This window comes from Heterodontus francisci, chromosome 2 (genome assembly GCF_036365525.1).
Source record: "Heterodontus francisci isolate sHetFra1 chromosome 2, sHetFra1.hap1, whole genome shotgun sequence".
NCBI classification, from domain to species: domain Eukaryota; kingdom Metazoa; phylum Chordata; class Chondrichthyes; order Heterodontiformes; family Heterodontidae; genus Heterodontus; species Heterodontus francisci.
In genome coordinates this window covers 113,848,652-113,871,506 of record NC_090372.1, presented here as the reverse complement: position 1 = coordinate 113,871,506, position 22,855 = coordinate 113,848,652, and the positions used below count along the sequence as shown (strand labels likewise).

The 22,855-nt window shown below is 45.4% G+C and overlaps 1 protein-coding gene across 4 annotated transcripts in view; it reads right to left on the bottom strand.

Annotated features, from left to right (window-relative positions):
* The window catches only part of LOC137346255 (collagen alpha-1(XXVIII) chain-like), a 311,231-nt gene that overhangs the window by 260,631 nt on the left and 27,745 nt on the right, over positions 1–22,855 (bottom strand). For all 4 annotated transcript variants that reach the window (XR_010968689.1, XR_010968688.1, XR_010968690.1 and 1 more), the window contains exons 9-10: positions 17,530–17,574; positions 6,929–6,973 (exon numbers count right to left, since the gene is read on the bottom strand). Coding sequence is in view for 1 of the 4 variants with exons in the window: in XM_068009727.1 (XP_067865828.1) it covers positions 6,929–6,973; positions 17,530–17,574 (90 nt within the window). In the remaining 3 variants the exon portion in view is untranslated. The remainder of the gene's footprint in view (positions 1–6,928; positions 6,974–17,529; positions 17,575–22,855) is intronic.

The following is a 22,855-nucleotide window of genomic DNA, read 5'->3' as shown; positions in this document are numbered from 1 at the left end:
ATCAGTGCTCCACATCTGGGGTACCCCCCCCTCAGGGTGATTCCAGTGTGGACACTGGCTCCTCAGCCCCTCCGCCACTGAGTCCAGCTTCAGCAGCTACAACATCTGAAGACAGCCCTGCACTGGTGCAGGAGACCCTCAGGCAGCCGGAGCCCTCCAGGCCTCAGGCGCCCAGAGGACGACCGCCCAAGTCATCCAAAGCTAAAGGGTATCCTGATCAGCATCTGCCTCCAGTCAAGCTGCTAGTGCAGAAGTAGCATCACGAAGGAGCACCTGCAAACATTTCAAAAAGACACCATGACACATATGGGTTTTCACAGGTGGCACACCTATGTATTAATTCCTTCTCACTAAATGTGCTTTTCTAACATGTGTCTCCTTTTTACTGTGTGAATGACGCTTGTCAGCATGTACCGATTATGTGTCCTCCCATTACATCATTGACCTGACAGAACTGCCAATGTATGAAACAACATCATTACCATGCCAGTATTCATGATGTGGCACTGCACGGATGCAGTCACATGAGCAATGGCTCAGTCATCTGCTGCCAGTAATGGTGGAGGCACAGATGTCACAGATGCAGAAGACTGCCTACCAAATGAAGCATGGTGATGTGTGATGTGAGGAACATATGGTGCACTTCAGGGATTGTGGAAGCGCTCAGCAATAAGGCGTTGTCATGCATCTCTTGTTCTCTGCTCGCCATGTCTGCACTGCATCGATGCTCTCCGTCTTCCCATGCGCATATGCTGCAGCAACTCCTCTGTGTCATCATCCAAGGATGTCTCCTGCTCCCATCTCTCAACATCCTGCAAGGTCTCCCGCCTCTGTATTGCAAAGTTGTGCAGAGCACAACATACAGCAATGATGCATGCAACCCTTTCTGGTGTGTACTGCAGGGCCCCACCTGATCTATCCAGGCATCAGAGGCACACCTTCAGCATGCCGATGGCCTGCTCGATGGGAGCTCGTGTCGAGCCATGGCAGGTGTTGTATCTCTCCTCAGCATCACTGGTGGGGTTTTTCACCGGCATCAGGAGCCATGTCTGCAAGGGGTAGCCCTTGTTCCCAAGAACCCACCCCATTGATCTGAGCCAGTGCAGTGAAGAGCAGTGGCACCTGAGACTGGTGCAGGATGAATGAGTCATGGCAGCTGCCTGGAAAGCAGGCACACAATTGCATGAAGGGCTTCCTGTGGTCACATACTAGCTGCACGTTGAGGGAGTAGAAGACCTTACCATTCAGGAATGCAGCTGCTTGTCCAGCTGGAGCCTTGATGGCCACATGTGTGCAGTCAATGAACCCTTGCACCTGTGGGAATCCCACGATGGCTCCAAATCCAAGGACCTGGAGAGTCTGGTGTTGACTCTCAGGGTCCGTCCTGAAGCGAATATAGTCACCGGTCCTCCTGTACAAGGCATCAGTGACCTCCTTGATACAGTGGTGTGCTGCTGACTGTGAAACTCCACACAGGGTGCCAGTGGATCCCTGGAATGATGCAGAGGCCTAGAAGTTAACAGCTGCAGCAACTTTGAGGGCCACAGGCATAGGATGTTCAGCAAAGTCCATTGGCTGCAGGTCATCATTCCACAGAGCGCCAAGATGTGTCACCGCCTCTCTGGACATCCACAGTCGCCTCTGACACTGGCACTCCCACATCTGCAGATATGTCATGCGGGGCCTGTAGACCCGCTGTCTTCTCTAGCCTCATATGCGCCTTGGTGGCTGCTGCTCCTTGCATCTGGGAGCTTCCATGTGGGCTGCGCCTGTCTGTTGGTTCCACCTCCGGCGGATATGGCTCCTCACAGCAAGTGGATCAAGAAAGACAGGGTGACTATCCCCAACTCTACGCTGGAGATCAACTCAGTTCCTTCAGTAGGTCAATGACATCTATCAGGGCAGAGAATGATGTGAATTGGTGCTTCAGCTGCATTCTGGCATCACCTATATGGCATGACATAACATTCCCTGTCTTAGCTTTAAGTAAGAGCGGGGCAGCATGACCACAGTCATATTATTGCAGTTGCCTGGATTGAACCACGAATGACATGACCTTAAACCTGCTACCATTTGTGGCCCCCACCCCACATAAAGGAGTCATGGACTGCCACTGTTCTCCTCCCTCTCCAAACATCATTGGCCGAATGCAGGGTCAGCCCCCTTCCCCCCTCCCAAATGTTAATGGACGCAGAGTGGCCCTCTTTACAGAAGAAGGGTATGGGGTTTCTCCCTTCATGAATACAGAGTTGGGACCCTCTTCACAACACACACCCACCCACCTTCACAGGCTCCAAGGACTGACGCCTCGGTGCTGCAGGCTTTTCTTGGACGTTAAATTGAAGGCACATGAGTGCCACACTTCCAGCTGAAGGTCGTGACCTGATGGCTGAATTGCAGCTGCATGCATAGTAATGTAATTTAAAAATTCAAATCTGGGTCCCATCGCCAAATGGCGAGAGGGCCGCCACAGAGCCTCGCTGCCGCCAAGAGGGTTGGGCCAGGCGCTCCCAGCGTCAAGGTCAGTGGCGGGCCTCTTCCAGACCCATCTTCAGGCTCTCCCCGCCACAGATCACGATGTCGGGGCTTGGTAAAATCCAGGCCATAGTGTCAGTATCTGAGCTGGTGGTTGTGAGTGTGAAATTGAGTAATGTACATCTTCAGCATCACTCTCTTCTTGCTGTTCCTTCACTGCTTGGCCAGGTTGCACCTCTTGGATATCTGAAAGGAGAAAGGTACAAGGGTAACGTTGTGGTGAAGGGAGGTGGGGGGAGATGTAAGATGCCCACGCTTACACCACCTCCAGCTTATAAATTAGAGAAGAGTGTGGGATGATGAGGAGTTGGGATATGTGAAGGAGGATTAGATATCAGGATGCTGTCATCGATGGTTTCAATCCTACTGCTGGTCACTGCCTCAGCAATGGCACCTCAAGTGGCATAAACAGTAGGGCTACGGATCAAATGCTGGAAGGTGGGATTAGAACAGGTGGATCGTTTTTCAGCCGGCACAGACATGATGGGCCAAGAGGCCTCTTTCTGTGCCTTAAACTTTCTATGATTCTAAGATGCATTGACTGAGCTTATTGTGGCACACAGCCAGCTCTTCAGTGGATGACTACTGGCATTGTCTTGCTTCCACTACCTTCTGAGCATGTGTCTGGAGGACCTCCAGCCCCTGTGGATACAGATCATCTCTCCTACTTTCCACCCCCCTCCACCAAGGCCTGCAGTGCAGCATCAAGATACCCTGGAGTCTGCTCTCTCTCATGTTGTGCCATTCTTCACTGTTTCCTAAGTCAGATTCACTTCCTGCATGACTGCCAGCACCTGCTCCAACCACAATGCACCTCCCCTTTAAGCAATGCAGGCTAGCTTTAAGTGATGCTAACCACTCATGATACTGGCCTCCTGATGGCACGTCCAGCCAATGAACAGCATGGTTTGTGCTGGCTGGAAGCTGAAAACATTGAAATGAGCAGGCAGCATGAAGCTGGTGTGCTACCTGCATTGCAATCAACAGGTGATCATCATGATCCCCATAGGGTTTTGTGGGCTTTTGAACTTAGGCCCCTTTGTGCCTCAATCTACAAAGGAATAATACTGTTTGTGTGGTCTTTATTCTTATTGATGCATTGACATTTTTATTACATTTGTGAAGAATCCTACAATCCTTATTCGATTGTGAACACTAACACTCAACTGAGGATGTCATCATGAGCTGCTACTGTGCCTCATATCACAATGTTACCAGTCTGAGAGATTGCCCAATTTAAAGATGAAACTCATGTCCATCTTCTTCATCAATGGGCTCAATGTGATCTGATTGAAAAAAACTTACATGTGCATGTCCTGTCACAATGAATTGAAGACATATTTGTAAAGTATGTTCAAGGAATATCGCATTCCAGCATAGTTCAAACTTGTAATAATTTTCTCACCACATATAATCAAATTCTAGGCTTAAATTACAGAATTCATGGTATTTGCATTCGGAACTGTAGTTTTGCAGTGGTGAGATTGCTAAAATAAGCTTTGTTACCTAAGCAATTTAAAAGAATTGAGGAATATTTTTGTCTTATTTGGTTTACTGGCAGCCCCATTTTAATTTGTATCAATGCATAGATAACAGTGGAGTGCTTGGGCCTACTTGTGCCAATAATAAAAATGAACTGCTTGTATTAAATACAAACACCTGTTCCACCCCAACTCCTTTCACCTTCAGAGAAACTGCAACCTGGACCACTAAAACACAAACAAGCACTTAATGGGTTCCTGCCGAAAGTGTTCTTAGCACAGTCACACTCCCATGTCACATTTTTTTATATTCAGGAGGAGAATGATCACTTGAGTTTGAAAGTTAATTTTATCAAGATATTTTTCACAGTACTTTTGTCATTGCCTCAGGGACTTGGCTCAATAACAAGCAAAGTAAAACAAGCCTTACAGTCACCACACTAATCCCAGGACACAAAGTCCGCTACTGAATAAGAATAATGTACATTCAAGTTTTCATTCACTACTATTTAGCTCAAAGACGCCATTCCATTCTGACAGGATTAATAACAAATCCAATTTCACATTCCATAAATGCAGATTTGGGATACTGCTCACAATGAAGGTTCAAAATAGCAAGCTCAACATATCTTGCAAATTCTATTCCAAGCCAATAATATATCTGATAATAATTATACTGAACACTATGTTTTCTGATTTTCAAGCTTGAGAGCAATTAATATTTACTGACATTTCAATCAAGTATCCTCCACAATCATTACTGTTAGAAACCATATCACATTAAACGCTTTCCATTACATTCAGTACTCATTCAAGTCATGCATGCTCATTTCTATACCAATGCATATTTACAGATGCCAACTGACAAATTCTCCATCAACAAATTCCTTCCCTCTTCTTTCCTTTTACTTATGTTGCTACTGTCCTTTGCTAGACTGTGCATAACGGCCAATCTTCTTTTCACTAGATGACAACCAAGAGCAGTGCACCACAGATGTTTTGCACCAGTGACGGGAGTGGCCCACTCAGCCTTCCCAGTACAGGCTATTTACAACAAGGCCCAGGAGCCTTCTGGCACTGATCTACCCCACGGGAGGGTTTGCATTAGGATCAATGGAACGAAATAGTTACACTCCTAGTCACTGGCATCAGAACGTTCTGGTTGCTCCTGAAAAGTCCCAAGGCCGGAAGATCCTTCTGGGGCAGTGATGGGGGGAGGGGTAGGGTGTTGGGGGAGGGGATGAATAAGTTACATTCTGCCTTTTTGATCTTCAATGTCCCAATAGAAATCACGGCAGCAGTTTTTTGGATGCCTCTCTGTATGGCTTTCATGGAAATGAGGAAGGAAAGCCAGCAACTTTTCTTCCTACTGCAATGACATCCTAATGCCAAACCACCAATAGTGCCAGTTGCTGCAATGCCTCCCTCGCCCGTTAATAGAGAAAATGTCAAGACCACCACAATGAACTTGAGTTCAACCTGAAGAATGGTTGTAATTTGGTGGTGCTGTCGAGCTGCTACACTAGTGTTGGAAGGAAGGGTCAGAATATAGCCCATGGTTTAATTTCTGAACTAGCATTGGCATACTCTGCTACCTAAGTGATTTCAGTGTAAATAGGAGACTGGTTCCTTCCTTGCAGAATTTGGAATGTATGTGTATTTGCCTGACACAATCTTTGAAGCCACATTCATGCTGATGGTGACTTGGACCCTGTGGAAAGGATGTTGACTGCTGTATCAAACTCAATTCTTCTCCTTATTAGTGTTGCTTTTCTAATCTTCCTCTTTGGAAAAGGGAATAGAAGAAGGAACATGTGGATTAACAAACAATTTATTCAGAAAATGTCAAATTACAGAAAAGCCTTGTCTCCCATTGAACTTATAGCAACTGTCCCAACCATGATGAGAGTAAAACTGTACAAGGTTCATTTATGTGGAGTTGATAGGAGGCCAGAGGAAATCACAGATTAAAGAAAGAAAGATAGGCTTGCATTTATATAGTCCTTTTCATGACTACCAGACATCTCAAAGTACTTTATAGTCAATTAAGTACTTTTGAAGTGTAGTCACTGTTGTAATGTAGGAAACACAACAGCTAATTTGCACACAGCAATGTGATAATGACCAGATAATCTGTTTTTGTGATGTTAGTTGAGGGATAAATATTGGCCAGGACATCAGGGATAACTCCCCTGCTCCGCTTCCAAAGTGCCATGAAATCTATTACATCCACCCAAGAAGGCAGATGCAGCCTCATTTTACTGTTTCATCTGAAAGACGGCACCTCCGACAGTACAGCTCTCCCTCAGTTCTACACTGGAGTATCAGCCTTGATTACTGTGCTCAAGCCCTGGAGGAGAACATGAACCCAAAAGCTTGTGATTCAGAGGCGTGAGTGTTACCAACTCGCTACAGATGACACTTGAGGTGCATTAAGCTGAAAGATGGAGTGATTTTCATCATAATTTAAAATAATTTTTCAGAAAAAGTTGAATTTTCAAATGACCTCTAATTATCACCTCTATTATCTGTATTATTTTGTTAGTTGGAACAGCTTCAGCCTCTAATTGTTACCTGGGTTGTGTTAATATTAAAGAGTCACATAAATATTTCTCTCTTCTGTCACCTTTCTTCCCCAGGGTGTATTATCTACAAGATGCACTGCAGCAACTATCCAAGGCTGCTTCAATAGCACCTCCCAAATCTGTGAACTCTACTGCCAATTTCTAAAATCCTTATCATTACTTTCAGCAAGTAATGAAAATAAGAAAAAAATACAAAAGTACATTTTAAAAACAGGATTGTAGCTCTTTCTCCAATTACAATGGTACTTGGCACATTCTAATACAGTTTGATTTATAGTTTGATTTTCTAGCTGAAAACTGAAGGCTGACATAACATCAATCTCTTACCAGTGCTCCTCTTTTTCCATTTGAACCTGCTGGCCCTTCAGGACCCTAGAAAAATAATGATGACATTCGTAAATTGGTTAACCAGGTGACAAATGTTCTAACTGAAGGTTGATGGACTCATAATGAAACATTTGATTTCAATAAAAGATTCTTTTTAATTACTGAGACCTCAGTTGATGATGTCAACTTGCAATACTTGAAGCAAAAATGAACTGCTTATGAACAGATGCAAAAATTAAATAGTCTTTTCTAACTTTGTTTCATCTAAGAAAATCATTATATTCTTAAACAGAAGTAGATTATAATTCATTGAAATTTGCTAGTTATTTACTTTATATACAATAATACGTAATTTTTAAGCAATGCTGGGCTCAATTACCTCCAGGCTTGAATACTCCAATGTTGTTCCAGCAAGACTCTAACCCTTTCCATCAACTCCAGCTTATCCAAAACTCTGCTATCCTGCTCCACAAAAAGTTCTGCTCACCCATCACCCCATCCTCACTAATCTACATTGGCTTCCCATCCCCACAACACCTCAGATTTAAAGTTGATAAATCCCTCCACAACCTGGCCTTTCCATATACCCGTAACCTCCTGAAGGCTTATTTCTTCCCTCAAACTCTCGAAAGGAGACCAGCAACCTTCTCCGCAGTGAGGAACTTCAACCTGAGAAGGAAGGGGAGGCGGCTGAAACCAACGACCCAGCACCTACCCAGTGCCCGGAAACCCCTCCTCCACAGACAGAATCAATGGAGGAGGAGGCAGCAGATGGACAAACAGGTCAGTGGCAAGTGGTCCAGAGGAAAACCACAAAGAAAAAACATCCCAAAGCCACCACCCAAACCAGTGGCAAGAGGAGGCTCTCTTCTGAATCAGACTGCAACAACTCCTCTTCACTGGACGGGGAAATGCTGGAACGACAGCCCCTTCAAAAGAGGCGGCAGAACTCCGAGATGGATGATAAAGCATCCCAGCCCCCGGGCACTGGAAGCTGTGATGGGCCCAGCGTGCCCCAACCCCAATTCCCCACACGTAACGAAGTGGCCAACGCATCTCAGCTCTGCGACACCGGGAGCAAAGACACGTCTGGCGCACCTGAGCTCCGGGAGACCGGGAGCTGTGATGTTTTCGAGGAGGAACAGATGGAAGCAGCTGAGGACAACCCAATCCTCTCTGCCTACAAGACCCCCCCGATGTCACCCGAGCGGCACAAACCCTGCATGAAAAATCAGGAGGGGTTTCTGAGCCCAACCAACGTGAAACTGCTTGCGCATACGATGGGTATGCAGGAACATCCCGAAGGGGAAGGACTGGGACTAGCGAGGACAAATGGTATGGGAAGCAACAACTAATTTTTAGTAAAAAATGGGTGTAAGAATTGCTTCCATTAATGTGCGTAGCATTAAATCTACTACGCGATGTGTTTCAACCTTGGATTACCTTGCCAAGGTCAAAGCTGACCTACTGTTTCTGCAGGAGTGTGGAATACCACACCTCAGCACCTACAGGCAGTGGTCGCGATGGTGGTCCCACGGGCCATCGATCTGGTCGGGGGGTAATGACTGCCGTTCCTCCGGCCTGGGTATTCTGCTGCGGGGAGGTAACTTCACCATCTCCGAAGTTAAGGAGGTGGTGGGCGGCCGCCTCCTCGTAGCAGACGTGATGTACAACAACGCTCCGCTCCGGTTGATCAACGTGTACGCCCCGGTACAACGCAGCGAGCGGCTGACCGTCTTCCAGCAGCTCCCACTGCTGCTGGCGACGTCCAGGCCGGTCATCCTAGGCGGTGACTTCAACTGCATCATCGATGCGGCTGGACGATCCGGCAGTGACGACAGCAAACTGGACGCTACGTCCAGATTCCTAGTAGAAACAGTTAAGGATGCCAAACTGCACGACGTCTTCAGCAAACCTGCAGACGGAGCGCAGCGCAGATACACATGGTCAAGATCGAACGGGTCTGCCCGTTCCAGGATTGACTTCCTGTTTGTGTCCCGTGCTGTCACGGTCGGATCCACCGACGTCAAGCCGGTGTTCTTCTCCGACCACTGCCTCTTACTGGCCGACTGTCACTTACAGGACGACCAGCGGGTTGGCAGAGGGACATGGAAGCTCAATGCGACACTGCTGACCCCAGAGAACATTGAGGAACTCAAAAGGGATTACAAAGGTTGGAGGACCGTGAAACCCCTCTTTGAGTCTCCAGTTCACTGGTGGGAAGCGATAAAGGAGAACATCAAGAGGTTCTTCATCCACAAAGGTGTTCAGAAGGCGAGAGAGAGACAGAGGGAACTGTCCCGACTCCAGAAAATTATGCAAAATCTACTCCGGTTGCAGTCAATGGGGGTCGAGGTTAAGGAGGACCTCCAAGAGGTGAAGAGCCAGCAGGCCTCGCTCTTTGCCAAGGAGGCCTCCAAGATCATCTTCCGGTCCAGAGTCCGCTCCATCGAGCAGGATGAGACGTGCTCGCGTTACTTCTTCCAAAAGGTACACAGAGAGAGCTCTGTTATCAGCAGCCTGAAGGAAGAAGATGGCTCGGTAACGTCTTCGCAGTCCGACATACTAAGGATCAGCAAATCCTTTTATGCTGGGCTGTATGACGCGAAGCCCACAGACAGCAGAGCCTCCCAGTCCTTCCTGTCATCTATCACAGAGGTCCTAGATGACAGCAGGAGGGAGAGACTGGACAAGCCGCTAATTCTGGACGAGCTGACAAAGGCCGTCGAGTCTTTCGAGACGAGTAAAACCCCCGGGAGCGACGGCTTACCGGTCGAGTTGTACTCGGCCCTGTGGGACTGGGTCGGCCCGGACCTGCTGGAAGTATACAAGAGTATGCTCCTGGCTGGCAGCATGTCAGAGACCATGAGAAAAGGCATCATCACCCTCATTTACAAGCAGAAGGGGGAGAGGGCAGAAATCAGAAATTGGCGGCCCATCTCACTGCTTAATGTTGATTACAAGATTCTGTCCAAAGTCATAGCCAGTCGAGTCAAGTCTGCTCTGGAGTTGGTGATTCACCCCGATCAGACCTGTACTGTACCCGGCAGGAAGATCTCTGATAGTCTCGCGCTACTCAGGGATACGATCGCCTACGTACGGGACAGGAGGGTGGACACCTGCCTCATCAGCCTGGACCAGGAGAAGGCTTTTGACAGGATATCGCACACCTACATGATGGACGTGCTTTCCAAAATGGGGTTTGGGGAGGGAATCTGCAATTGGATCCAACTGCTCTACACAAACATCAGTAGCGCAGTCTCAATCAATGGGTGGGAATCGGAAAGTTTCCCGATCAAATCTGGAGTCAGACAGGGCTGTCCTCTGTCCCCGGTCTTGTTTGTTTGCTGTATTGAACCCTTTGCTGAGTCTATTAGGAAGGATGCGAGCATAAGAGGGGTGACAATCCCAGGCAGCGGAGGCACTCAGGTCAAAACCTCCCTGTACATGGATGACGTCGCCGTCTTCTGCTCGGATCCGCTGTCCGTGCGCAGACTGATGAGCATCTGCGACCAGTTCGAACTGGCCTCGGGAGCCAAAGTTAACCACGGCAAGAGCAAGGCCATGTTCTTTGGGAACTGGGCTGACCGATCCTTTGTCCCCTTCACCGTCAGGTCAGATGACCTGAAGGTGCTGGGGATATGGTTCGGAAGTGCCGGGGCGTGCACCAAAACATGGGAGGAGCGAGTAGCCAAGGTACGACAAAAGTTGGGCATGTGGGGGCAGCGATCTCTCTCCATTGTGGGTAAGAACCTGGTCATCAGGTGCGAGGCGCTCACGTTGTTGCTCTACGTGGCGCAGGTCTGGCCCATACCCCACTCCTGCGCCGTGGCAGTCACCCGAGCCATTTTCCGCTTCGTCTGGGGATCTAAAATGGACCGGGTCCGGAGGGACACGATGTTCAAATCTCTGGACATGGGCGGGAAAAATGTACCCAACGTGGCCCTCATCCTGATGACCACCTTCGTGTGCGGCTGCATCAAGCTATGTGTAGATCCCCAGTACGCAAACTCCAAGTGTCACTACGTGCTGAGGTTCTATCTGTCCCCGGTGTTGCGAAGGATGGGCCTGGTCACATTGCCGCGGAACGCACCATGCAGTTGGGCGGCGCCGTACCACCTATCCTTCGTGGAGCAGTTTCTGCGGAAAAACACCTTTGACCACCGGTCCATCAGGCAGTGGTCTGCACGGAATGTCCTCAAGGTCCTACGGGAAAAGGAAACGGTGGATCCTGTCGGATGGTTCCCCGAGCAGACCGTCAAAGTCATTTGGCGGAATGCCTCATCATCAGAACTTTCAAACAAGCACCAAGACGTAGCTTGGCTGGTGGTGAGAAGGGCCCTCCCCGTCAGATCCTTCATGCACACCCGAAGTCTCGTCCCCTCCGCACAGTGCCCCCGCGTTGGCTGTGGTGGGGAAGAGACGGTCGCCCACCTCCTCCTGGAATGTGCCTTTGCAAAGCAGGTGTGGAAAGAGATGCAGTGGTTTTTGTCAAGGTTCATCCCAAGCAGCTCTGTAACACAGGAGTCTGTGCTCTACGGGCTATTCCCAGGGACGCACACCGAGACAAACATCAACTGCTGCTGGAGGACTATCAATTCGGTGAAAGACGCCCTTTGGTCTGCCCGAAACTTGCTGGTCTTCCAGCGCAAAGAGTTGTCCACCACCGAATGTTGCAGACTGGCACATTCCAAGGTCCAGGACTACGTGCTGAGGGACGCACTAAAGCTTGGGGCAGCCGCAGCAAAGGCTCAATGGGGAAAGACCACAGTGTAAGGTTCCCCCACCAAGCTGGACTGAGGGGCTGGATTAATGGGAAACTCCTCGAACTGTATCGTTAATATTCTCAATTGCTGTAAATGTAAAACTGTAATTGACATGACAATTGTGAAACGGAAGGGTTGGGAAGAAACTCATGACAGTATTGAAGGAAACTGATCTCCCTTGCAATGTTTGTATTTTTTGGTGCTGTTTGGAAACTGTTTGGCAATGTAATTTTTACAGATTTTTATGAATAAAGTATATTTTGGAAATAAAAAAAAAACTCTCCATTCCTGACTCTTGCCTCGTCTGTATTCCCCTTCCTTCATTTCATAATTGATCGCAAAACCGTCAGCTGCCTGAATCCCATTCTCTAAAATTCACTCCTTAAACTTCTCAACCTCTCACTTTCATTAAGAAGTTCTTTAAAAGCTCCCTCTTTCACCAAGCTTTTAGTCACCCTTCCTGAACCCTTCTTTTCAGTAATTGTTTTGTTCACACCTACCTGTGAAGCCTGAAGTGACATTAACCTTCGTTAAAGGCACTGCATTAAGTGTAAACTGTTCCTCATGCATCACAGGGACTCAACAATTACAAATGTCCAATTGTGAAATCATTTTTTCTTGCATATTATAGCAGCAAAAAAAATGCTTTCACTTACTTATTTCTTCAGAAATATACACATATTAGAATGATCCACTTAATTTATATCAGTTAAAATAATTTCCTCAGGATATTATGCACCAATCTCTGCTTGCTTTTAAAAGCTATCAGCATGTTGAATGTTACTCACCCAATGTAACTTCAACTGAAAATAATTCCATGTGACACCCTTCTTGCAGTCAACGTAACTAATTTTGAATTGTTGGGGAACTCAGTCTTACTTTTATTTTGCAATTACGCACAAACAAAAACTGCCAATCTTTTCAAACCATTTGCTACTGTTATTATTGAGAAAAGTAACCTGAAACATTGTGAACATTCAGCACCAGAGGGCACCTTTTTCCTTCTGTGTGGAATGGAAAGTGGAAAGCATGACATCATGATCGCCAGCTTATATCCTGTAACTGTACTGCAAATTCAATCTCTATAACCATTTCAATTGAATTAGGGAACATGAAAAATTATAATTATCAGTTGTGTTTATGAGTCAAAAAATCTTTGAAATGTTTTATTGTATATTTTAAAACAACACCTTGTATTTATACAATGCCTTTAACGTAGTAAAGCATTCGAAATGGCTTCACAGAAGCATAATCAGACAAAAGTTAGCACTCAACCACACAAAGAGATAGTAGGATGGGTGACTAAAAGCTTGGCCAAAGAGATAGGTTTCAAGGAGCATGTTAAAGGAAGAAAGAAAAGTACATTGGTTTAGGGAGGAAATTCCAGAGCTTGGGTTCTAGACGGCTGAAGGCATGGCTGCTAATTGTAGGGTAAAGAAAGTGAGAGATACACAAGATGTCAGAGTTGGAGGAATGCAGGGTTTTTGTAGGGTTGTAGTGTTACAGGAGGAGGTTACAGATGGGAAGGGTGAACACTGGAGGGATTGGAACACGAGAACTGAGAATTTTTAAATTGAAGTTTTGGTGGACAGGGAGACAATGTAAATCAATCAGCACAGGGGTGAAGGGTGAACAGAACTTAGTTAAGATCCAAGCACCAGAGATTTGGATTATGGGAAGCCAGCCAGGAGAACATTGGAATAGCCAAGACTGGAGATAATAAGAGTATGAATGAGAGATTCAGCAGCAGCACCGAGGCTGGGTGGAGATGTACAATACTACAGAGGTGGAAGTAGCCAATCTTGGATGGGGAGGATATGGAGTTGAAAGCTCAGCGCAGGATCAAATAGGATGCCAAGATTGCAAACAGTCTGGTTTAGCCTGTGACACTGACCAGGGCGGGGGATGGAATTGGCATCTAGGGATTGAAACACTGTTTGGGACTGAAAATAATGGCTTTGGTCTTCTCAATGTTAAATTGGAGGAAATCTCAGCTCATCCAGGGCTGGATGGTGGACAAGCAGTCTAACAGCACAAAGGCAGTAGAAGAGGTGAGAGAGCTGATGATGAGGTAGAGCTGGGTATCGTCAGTGTACATATGGAACCTGACATCCAGTCTTGGCACAGAGATGGGAATCAGGGAGTAGATTCAGAAGGCAGAAAACTACTGTCTGTTTGGAAGGCAGAGGAAACAAAGGCTAGAAAATAGACAACAAGGGAGTTTGGCAGTGCTAAATTGGTATATACTTCAATGCGAGAAGTCTAGGGAATCAGGCAGATGAGCTGAGAGCACAGATTGACATTGGGAGCATGATATTATAGCTATTTCGAAGACATGACTGAAAGAAAGGCAAGAATGGCAGCTCATCATTCCTGGTTACAGGGTTTTCAGATGAGATAGATAGGGGGTTAAAAAAGGAGTGAGTGGTCACAATATTGATTAAAGAAACAATAATAGCTGTGAGGAGGGATGATATAGCAGAAGGATCATCAAATGAGGCCATATGGGTTGAACTGAAGAACAAAAAAGGAGTAATAAAACTACTGGGAGTGTACTATAGACCCCCAAAACGTGAGAGGGAGATAGAAGAGCAAATATGTAGGTAAATCTCTGAGAAGTGCAACAACATTGGGCAGTAATAGTAGGGGATTTCAACTGCCCCAATATTACCTAGGATAGAATTAGGCTGGATTTTATGTAGGAGGCAGGGCTCCTGACTCCAGGCCAAAAATTTGCGCCGCCCTGGACCGATCTTCTGGTGCTTTTAAATGTTGGTTTCAGGAGGCGGGATCCCCATCCCTTTAAAGCCAGGGATCCTGCCTCCATGAGCTGGCAGCCAATCAGATGGCCGGCAGCTCAGCAGTATCAGCAGCGCCACCGGGAGCGGTGGTAACTGCTGGTACTGCAGGAGGCCCAGAACAAAGAACAAAGAACAAAGAAAATTACAGCACAGGAACAGGCCCTTCGGCCCTCCAAGCCTGCGCCGATCCAGATCCTCTATCTAAACATGACGCCTATTTTCTAAGGGTCTGTATCTCTTCACTTCCTGCCCATTCATGTATCTGTCTAGATACATCTGAAAAGACGCTATCGTGCCCGCGTCTACCACCTCCGCTGGCAACGCGTTCCAGGCACCCACCACCCTCTGCGTAAAGAACTTTCCACGCATATCCCCCCTAAACTTTTCCCCTTTCACTTTGAACTCGTGACCCCTAGTAATTGAATCCCCCACTCTGGGAAAAAGCTTCTTGCTATCCAACCTGTCTATACCTCTCATGATTTTGTACACCTCAATCAGGTCCCCCCTCAACCTCCATCTTTCTAATGAAAATAATCCTAATCTACTCAACCTCTCTTCATAGCTAGCGCCCTCCATACCAGGCAACATCCTGGTGAACCTCCTCTGCACCCTCTCCAAAGCATCCACATCCTTTTGGTAATGTGGCGACCAGAACTACACGCAGTATTCCAAATGTGGCCGAACCAAAGTCCTATACAACTGTAACATGACCTGCCAACTCTTGTACTCAATACCCCGTCCGATGAAGGAAAGCATGCCGTATGCCTTCTTGACCACTCTATTGACCTGCGTTGCCACCTTCAGGGAACAATGGACCTGAACACCCAAATCTCTCTGTACATCAATTTTCCCCAGGACTTTTCCATTTACTGTATAGTTCACTCTTGAATTGGATCTTCCAAAATGCATCACCTCACATTTGCCCTGATTGAACTCCATCTGCCATTTCTCTGCCCAACTCTCCAGTCTATCGATATTCTGCTGTATTCTCTGACAGTCTCCTTCACTATCTGCTACTCCACCAATCTTAGTGTCGTCTGCAAACTTGCTAATCAGACCACCTATACTTTCCTCCAAATCATTTATGTATATCACAAACAACAGTGGTCCCAGCACGGATCCCTGTGGAACACCACTGGTCACACGTCTCCATTTTGAGAAACTCCCTTCCACTGCTACTCTCTGTCTCCTGTTGCCCAGCCAGTTCTTTATCCATCTAGCTAGTACACCTTGGACCCCATGCGCCTTCACCTTCTCCATCAGCCTACCATGGGGAACCTTGTCAAAAGCCTTACTGAAGTCCATGTATATGACATCTACAGCCCTTCCCTCATCAATCAACTTTGTCACTTCCTCAAAGAATTCTATTAAGTTGGTAAGACATGACCTTCCCTGCACAACAGTAAACGTGGAGGAGACCTCGGGACAAGCTAAGTGGGGTCAGGGTCACAGGAGCCAGTCACTCGGGGGGCGAGGGAGGGGGGTGGGGTTGGTGAGAGCAGGGGCGTGTCTTGCCGCAAGGGCAGTCATCCCCATGGGGGGCCCTCTGTGGTACATGGATTGCTCCCAGAGAATGGACCCCCCCAACCCACCAGGAGGCCATCAGGTCTCACCTGGCAGTATATCCATATTGCGGCAGATCCCGCCAACATTGGCTAAATGCCAGTGGAGACGGGAGGCAGCCCTGAGTGGCTTAATTGGCCTCCCAGCAGTCTTCCCGTCCAACACAGTGCCTGCTGTGGACAAAATGGTATGGGGGCAGGACAATGTTGGGCACACTGCCCGATGCCACCCAATGCCATTTTGTGTTCTCCCCACCACCTCCCAGCCCATCCCCAAGGGCCAGATAAAATCCAGCCCACTGTAATTGTGTAGAAAATGTATCAATTTGTGCACAGCAAGGTCCCACAAACAACATTGACATACTGACCAGATAATCATTTTTTTTTAAGTGATGCTGTTTAGCAATAAATAATGGCCAGGAAACCAGGGAGAATTCCCCCGCTCCCTCAATATTTCATTGAATTGCAGTGCTCATTGAGGCAATGGATGTCAGCTCTGGGACACATAGAGCATTTTTCCAATTTGGGTATTCAGGGTAACATTAATGAGGTGCAGAGTAAAGTTGTCTGTACTCTATCCAACAATCTGTCTCCATCCAAACTTCAGAACGGTAATCCCTATATTTTTTCACTTTTCACTCCTTCTGTCCTTTCGCCCCTCTGACACAAATGGTTAATATTATGCTAATTAGTGCCAAATTAGATGAAGCTTTGAGATGTGAGCTTGCATCCACTGGAACTGGGTTATGTGTGCACAAATTCAATTCACATACTGTGCTAATAGCCAGCAGATAAAAAGACCTTAATCCCATTCATCTTGATAAGATCTGAACCCAGATGCCTGAAGCGAAAGGCCAGACCAGGCCACTGTGTTAACTCATTGTTACACCCAGACTCCAAAATATACATGTTCTCAAAATACTGGCATACGCAGGCTAACTCTCCCTGGGTGTAAGTTACAATTTTGGCAGGGGTATAAAATGGCTGGTAATGAATCAGTAGCCTGATGCAGGACCTTGCCTGATTCTCTTTTCCACTGACTTCAAAATTGGGCTCGGCGTATCTGCTCAGGGCTGTTTTACACCCCCACCAATATTGGAAGTTCTATCCACTATTCTCGCACAACAAATTCCCGTTTTCAGTCATCCCCTCATAGCAGGTGCTGATCAGAGGCTGGGAACTTGTTTACTGTGAGCTGGGGGCACATTGTCTGGAGATGAGAGAAAAAATAATTTTAAAAAGGAAATAAAAATGAAACAAAATTTTGCAGACAGTGATCAATCTTAGGGCAAAAATTGCTGCATCATAGAAATTACAGCACAGAAGGAGGCTGCTCCTGCTGCTGCTACCTTTTGAACTGAAACTTTTTACTCAAATACCATTTCCCTGCCCTTTCCCAATATCAATTTTTAAATAGAAAAAATAAAAGAAAAGCTTAAACTAAACCACAGATATTTGGAAAATATACCTACACGTTCGCCTTTTATTCCTGGGATTCCACATTCACCTTTTACGCCCTGTGAAGGGAATAATAAAAAAAACTGTCAGACAAGGTGCAATTTTGACAGATCTTATATTGCTGAAAACAGAGATATTTTGTTGAAACTTTTCGTCTTGCATTTATCAGGATAATTTGCAAGTATACCAATGTAAAGGAAGCAACAAATTTATACTGAATGAGAAGACAGTGCTGATTGGTTGGCACAGCCATGGAGAATACACCAGTTTATGGTGACTGACAGTTAACTGCCACGCTTTGTTTGAAATTTAAACCAGACAGCTTGACTCTGATTGGTCAAGGCAAGGAACGAACCAGCGAATGGCTGTCACTTATTTGTTTAGCTGAAACAGGCACAATGTGTGTACATGTTCTTTCTGTCTGCAAAGAACAGGGCTCTGTGTATTAATATATTTAATGACACTATGTATGCCCAAATAGATGATGTTGCCATGGGATCCCCTGTAGGCCCAGCTCTCACAAACACTTTTGTTGGGTTCCATGAGAAATGTGTCTTCAAGGGAATGACACCTAACCTCCTACCTGTTGCATATTTCCGATATGTAGATGATACTTTTGCTAGATTCCAATCTGCAGCTGCATGTAATAATTTCCTTACATGTCTTAATGGGCTTCATCCTGTGCTCAAATTCAGCGTTAGAACATAGAACATAGAACAGTACAGCACAGTACAGGCCCTTCGGCCCACGATGTTGTGCCGAACCTTTAACCTACTCTAAGATCAAACCACCTACCTACCTTTCATTCCACTATCATCCATGTACCTATCCAAGAGTCGCTTAAATGTCCCTAATGTATCTGCTTCTACTACCACCGCTGGCAGCGCATTCCACGCACCCACCACTCTCTGTGTAAAGAACCTACCTCTGACATCTCCCCGAAACCTTCCTCCAATCACCTTAAAATTATGCCCCCTGGTGATAGCCCTTTCCGCCCTGGAAAAAAGTCTCTGGCTATCCACTCTATCTATGCCTCTCATCATCTTGCACCCCTCTATCAAGTCACCTCTCATCCTTCTTCGCTCCAATGAGAAAAGCCCTAGCTCCCTCAATCTTTCTTCGTAACACACATGCCCTCCAGTCCAGGCAGCATCCTGGTAAATCTCCTCTGCACCCTCTCTAAAGCTTCCACATCCTTCCTATAATGAGGCCACCAGAACTGAACACAATATTCCAAGTGTGGTCTAACCAGGGCTTTATAGAGCTGCAGCATAACCTCGTGGCTCTTAAACTCAATCCCCCGTTAATGAAAGCCAACACATCATACGCTTTCTTAACAACCCTATCAACTTGGGTGGCAACTTTGAGCGATCTATGGACATGGACCCCAAGATCCCTCTGTTCCTCCACACTACCAAGAATCCTGTCTTTAAGCCTGTATTCTGCATTCAAATTCGACCTTCCAAAATGAATCACTTCACACTTTTCCAGGTTGAACTCCATCTGCCACTTCTCAGCCCAGCTCAGCATCCTGTCAATGTCCCGTTGCAACCTACAACAGCCTTCCACACTATCCACAACTCCAGCAATCTTCATGTCATCGGCAGACTTGCTAACCCAGCCTTCCACTTCCTCATCCAAGTCATTTACAAAAATCAAATTAGCTCCCTTTCCTTTATGTACTAGTTGAGAAATCTGCTAAGGGGTTCTCTACCACGGTCTACTACAAACCTACCTTCACTGGTCAATACACGCGTTGGGATTCTTACAGTTCCACGCGCTATAAGATTGGCCTTATCGGTAACCTCGTAACTAGGACCTGAGCCATTTGCTCACCTTGCAAGCTTGATGCTGAAATAGGGCAAATCAAAGGCATCCTGCATGATGATGCAGTTTGTATATCGCACAAACTTATGAACGGGCCTAAGGTCGTCATTTTCGGCTCTGAAAATTACCCAGTCCACCTCAGATTACCCTGGGAGGGTAATGTATCCCAAAAGTTTTAGCAACAGATGAAACTAGCTGTTTCACGCTGCTACAATGCAGTAGCACATGTGGTGTTTGCCGCTAACAGGATGCTGCCGTCAAGCCAAAAAGACGCTCTGCCTATCACACAATTGTCCTGATGAGCGCAAGACGAAAAGCTTCAACAAAATGTCTCTGTTTTTAACAATACTAAAGTTCTGTACTACCAAATGAAGATCTTATATTAGTCGACCAGCACCAAACAAAAATGAGAAACTTTAACACACTACAGATAAAAATCAATTGATTCAAATGCTGCAAAATATGAACATACTGTTGAAAAAGCTAATATTTAGTCCTTTGAACAATTAAGTCCTTGTTTCCATTCTTTTTCAATATTTTTATAAGTTGCTAATAGTGAAACATTATTTTTAATTAATAGTCTACACAACTAGAAATATGCATAGAAATACATGAAGGTCACAACAAAGAAACAGGCCACTCGGTCCATCTAGTCCATGCTGACATTTACTTTTCACCTGAGCAAATAGTTCCATAAATAAGTCCATATCCCTTGATCTCCATTTCCTTTATAAATCTATCCAATCTAATCTTGAATGTTGGTATAGTTTCTGCCTCAAACATTAACCCTGGAAGTGACAACCATAGCCTCACAACATTTTGTGTAAACATTTTTTTTGCTCTCTATTCTGAGCAATTTACATTTAATCATGTATCTATGGTCCCTTATTCTAGACCCACCTAACTACAAGAAATAGTCTGCTTCTATATATCCTGTCCCATCCTATCATAATTTTAAACACTTCGAGTATTTTGCCCCATATTCTACATTGTTATAATGAAATAAGCCCCTGCTTTGCAAATCTTACTACATTGGCCACTGTCCAGACCTCTGGGACACATCCACACTCAAGAGAGCCCCGAAATGCTCCGTGCCCCCAACTTCGACCCCGCCTCAGGGGTCACGTAAAATCCCGGCCTTAATCTCTTTTCTTATTTTCCCATATTGTCCTTTTTTCATTATTATTACTCAATTCTTCAATTTTAATTTGTTTTTAACTTCTTTATGTATCTATGTTATACTGAAACTAGTGGTTTCCTTTTTTAAAGAAGTGGCATATACTTACTCTGCACTTTTGCAATCTCTTTTTAAACATCTCACTGTTGTTCTACAGTTCTGTGTATCAATTTCTCCCTCCATCTCACCTCAGCTAGCTCTCTGCTCACCTTTCAAAATTCTGCCCTAATCCAACTTTGTGTTCTAGTTTTGTACTGATTTTCTCCCATTCTAGTTGGATTTTAAACCTTATCAAACTGTGGGTGCTACACCTACATGTAGCTCATCAATCTGATCTATTTCATTACTCATAACCAGACTTAGAAAAGCTTCCTAATACACTGCTTGAGGAAGGAGTCCTGCTTACATTTGAGGAATTCCATTTCCTTTTCTGTACTTGCTCCATTTTTGGGTCAATTGATAAGTGGATAATTAAAATCTCTCAAATCAATAATCTTGTTATTCCTACACATCAATCTAATCTGACTGCAGATTTCTTTCCAATAATTGGGACATATGTAATATAACCTTCCTAATGTAACAAGCCATTTTAAATCATTGAATGTTTGTATTTGAATGAACTTTGTTGATGTTTATCAGAAAAAATAATAACACTGGGCTGGGTATTGCACTGAAAAGAATCCATCAACTTTTTAAACAGTCTCTTTCTCACAGCGACTCTATGTATGGATAATACAAGGTCACTGATTTCAAAATATCTCTTGTAGTTTATCTTGATGAGGAATTGCCTTATATATGATTATTCTGTGAGCTGTCAAAGCTGCAAAGCTCACAACAGCCCTCTAAATAACTGCTTTTATCCTCTAGGTTGGAGCTAAAGAGGTCTGCCGACTGAAATAGTTCCTGACTATCTCCACCTGTTATAACGATATTCAGTTTCCTTGAATTTCATGGAGCAGACTATATGTAGACTCATAGTGCTGCCCCCTCCAGGGGTTCTGTCTCTGTGGTGATCAGAAATTCATGATCTACCAATTCCTGAAGTTAGTCATCACTGTGAATTCTTCAATATCTCCAATATGAATGAGGGTTGGAATGCTTTTTCCTAATTGAACATCAGAAAGACATAATTCCTTGGCACAAAAGCAAAATAATGCAGATGCTGGAAATCTGAAACAAAAACAGAAAATGCTTGAAATACTCAGCAGGTCAGGCAGCATCTGTGGAGAGAAAAACAGCATTAACGTTTCAGGTCATACAGGTCACATCTTCCCTTCTCCTCCCCTTTCAGCATTCCAAAGGGACCCTTCCCTCTGGGACACCCTGGTCCCTCGCTTTCCTACAGCACCTTTCCATGCAAGTGCAGGAGATGCAGCACCTGTCCTTATATCTCCTCCTTTCTCACCGTCCAAGGACCCAAACACTCCTGAAACAGCAACTTACTTGTACTTCTTTCAATTTAGTATGCTGTATTCACTGCTCACGATGTGGTCTCCTCTACATTGAGGAGACTAAATGCAGACTGAGTGACTGCTTTGCGGAATGCCTCTGAGCTTCCTGTCACCTATCATTTCAATTCTCTACCTTGCTCCCACTCTGACCTTTCTGTCCTTGGCTTGCTACAGTGTTGCAAAGAAGCTCAATGCAAGCTAGTGGAACAGCACCTCATCTTTTGACTGGGTACTCCACAGCCTTGTGGATTCAACATTGAGTCCAACTATTTTAGATCATAATCTCTGCCCCCATTTTGCTTTTTTTTCTGCTGTTTATTTTCTATTTTGAGTTGAGAAAGCTATCCTGCCATTCTCCCCTCATCTTTTAGTTCTTTACTTTGTCCCATTACCACTCCCTTTGGCTTTGTACCATGAAACCTTGAGGTCATTTAATCTGTCCTGTCCTCCACCCTATTACAGACCTTCCATTTTGTTCTTCCCACCCTGCTCCCTTTGACTTGCTCAAAACTGATTATATTACTAACTTCTGTCAGTTCTGATGAAAGTTCACAGACCTGAAACTCTATTTCTCTCTCCACAGATGCTGCCAGACCAGCTCAGTATTTCCAGCATTTTTTGTTTTATTTTAAATTTATATAACTCAGTTTCCCAATCATTTGCGGCTTTATGCTTCACAAGTTGCTCTTTGGCCTATCTTGTGTCTTGTCAGAAAGTGTACAACAACATTGAAAGGTTTGGCTGAGGTCGCTCCTAAATATCAACTTCAAAGAAGCCTAAACATTCAACTGGGAGTTAATCTGCACTCTGATTTAAGAAGCAAAATTAAAAGAACAGAAGACCTCACTCACAAACATGTCAGATGTTGTTCATGTGGCTACAAAT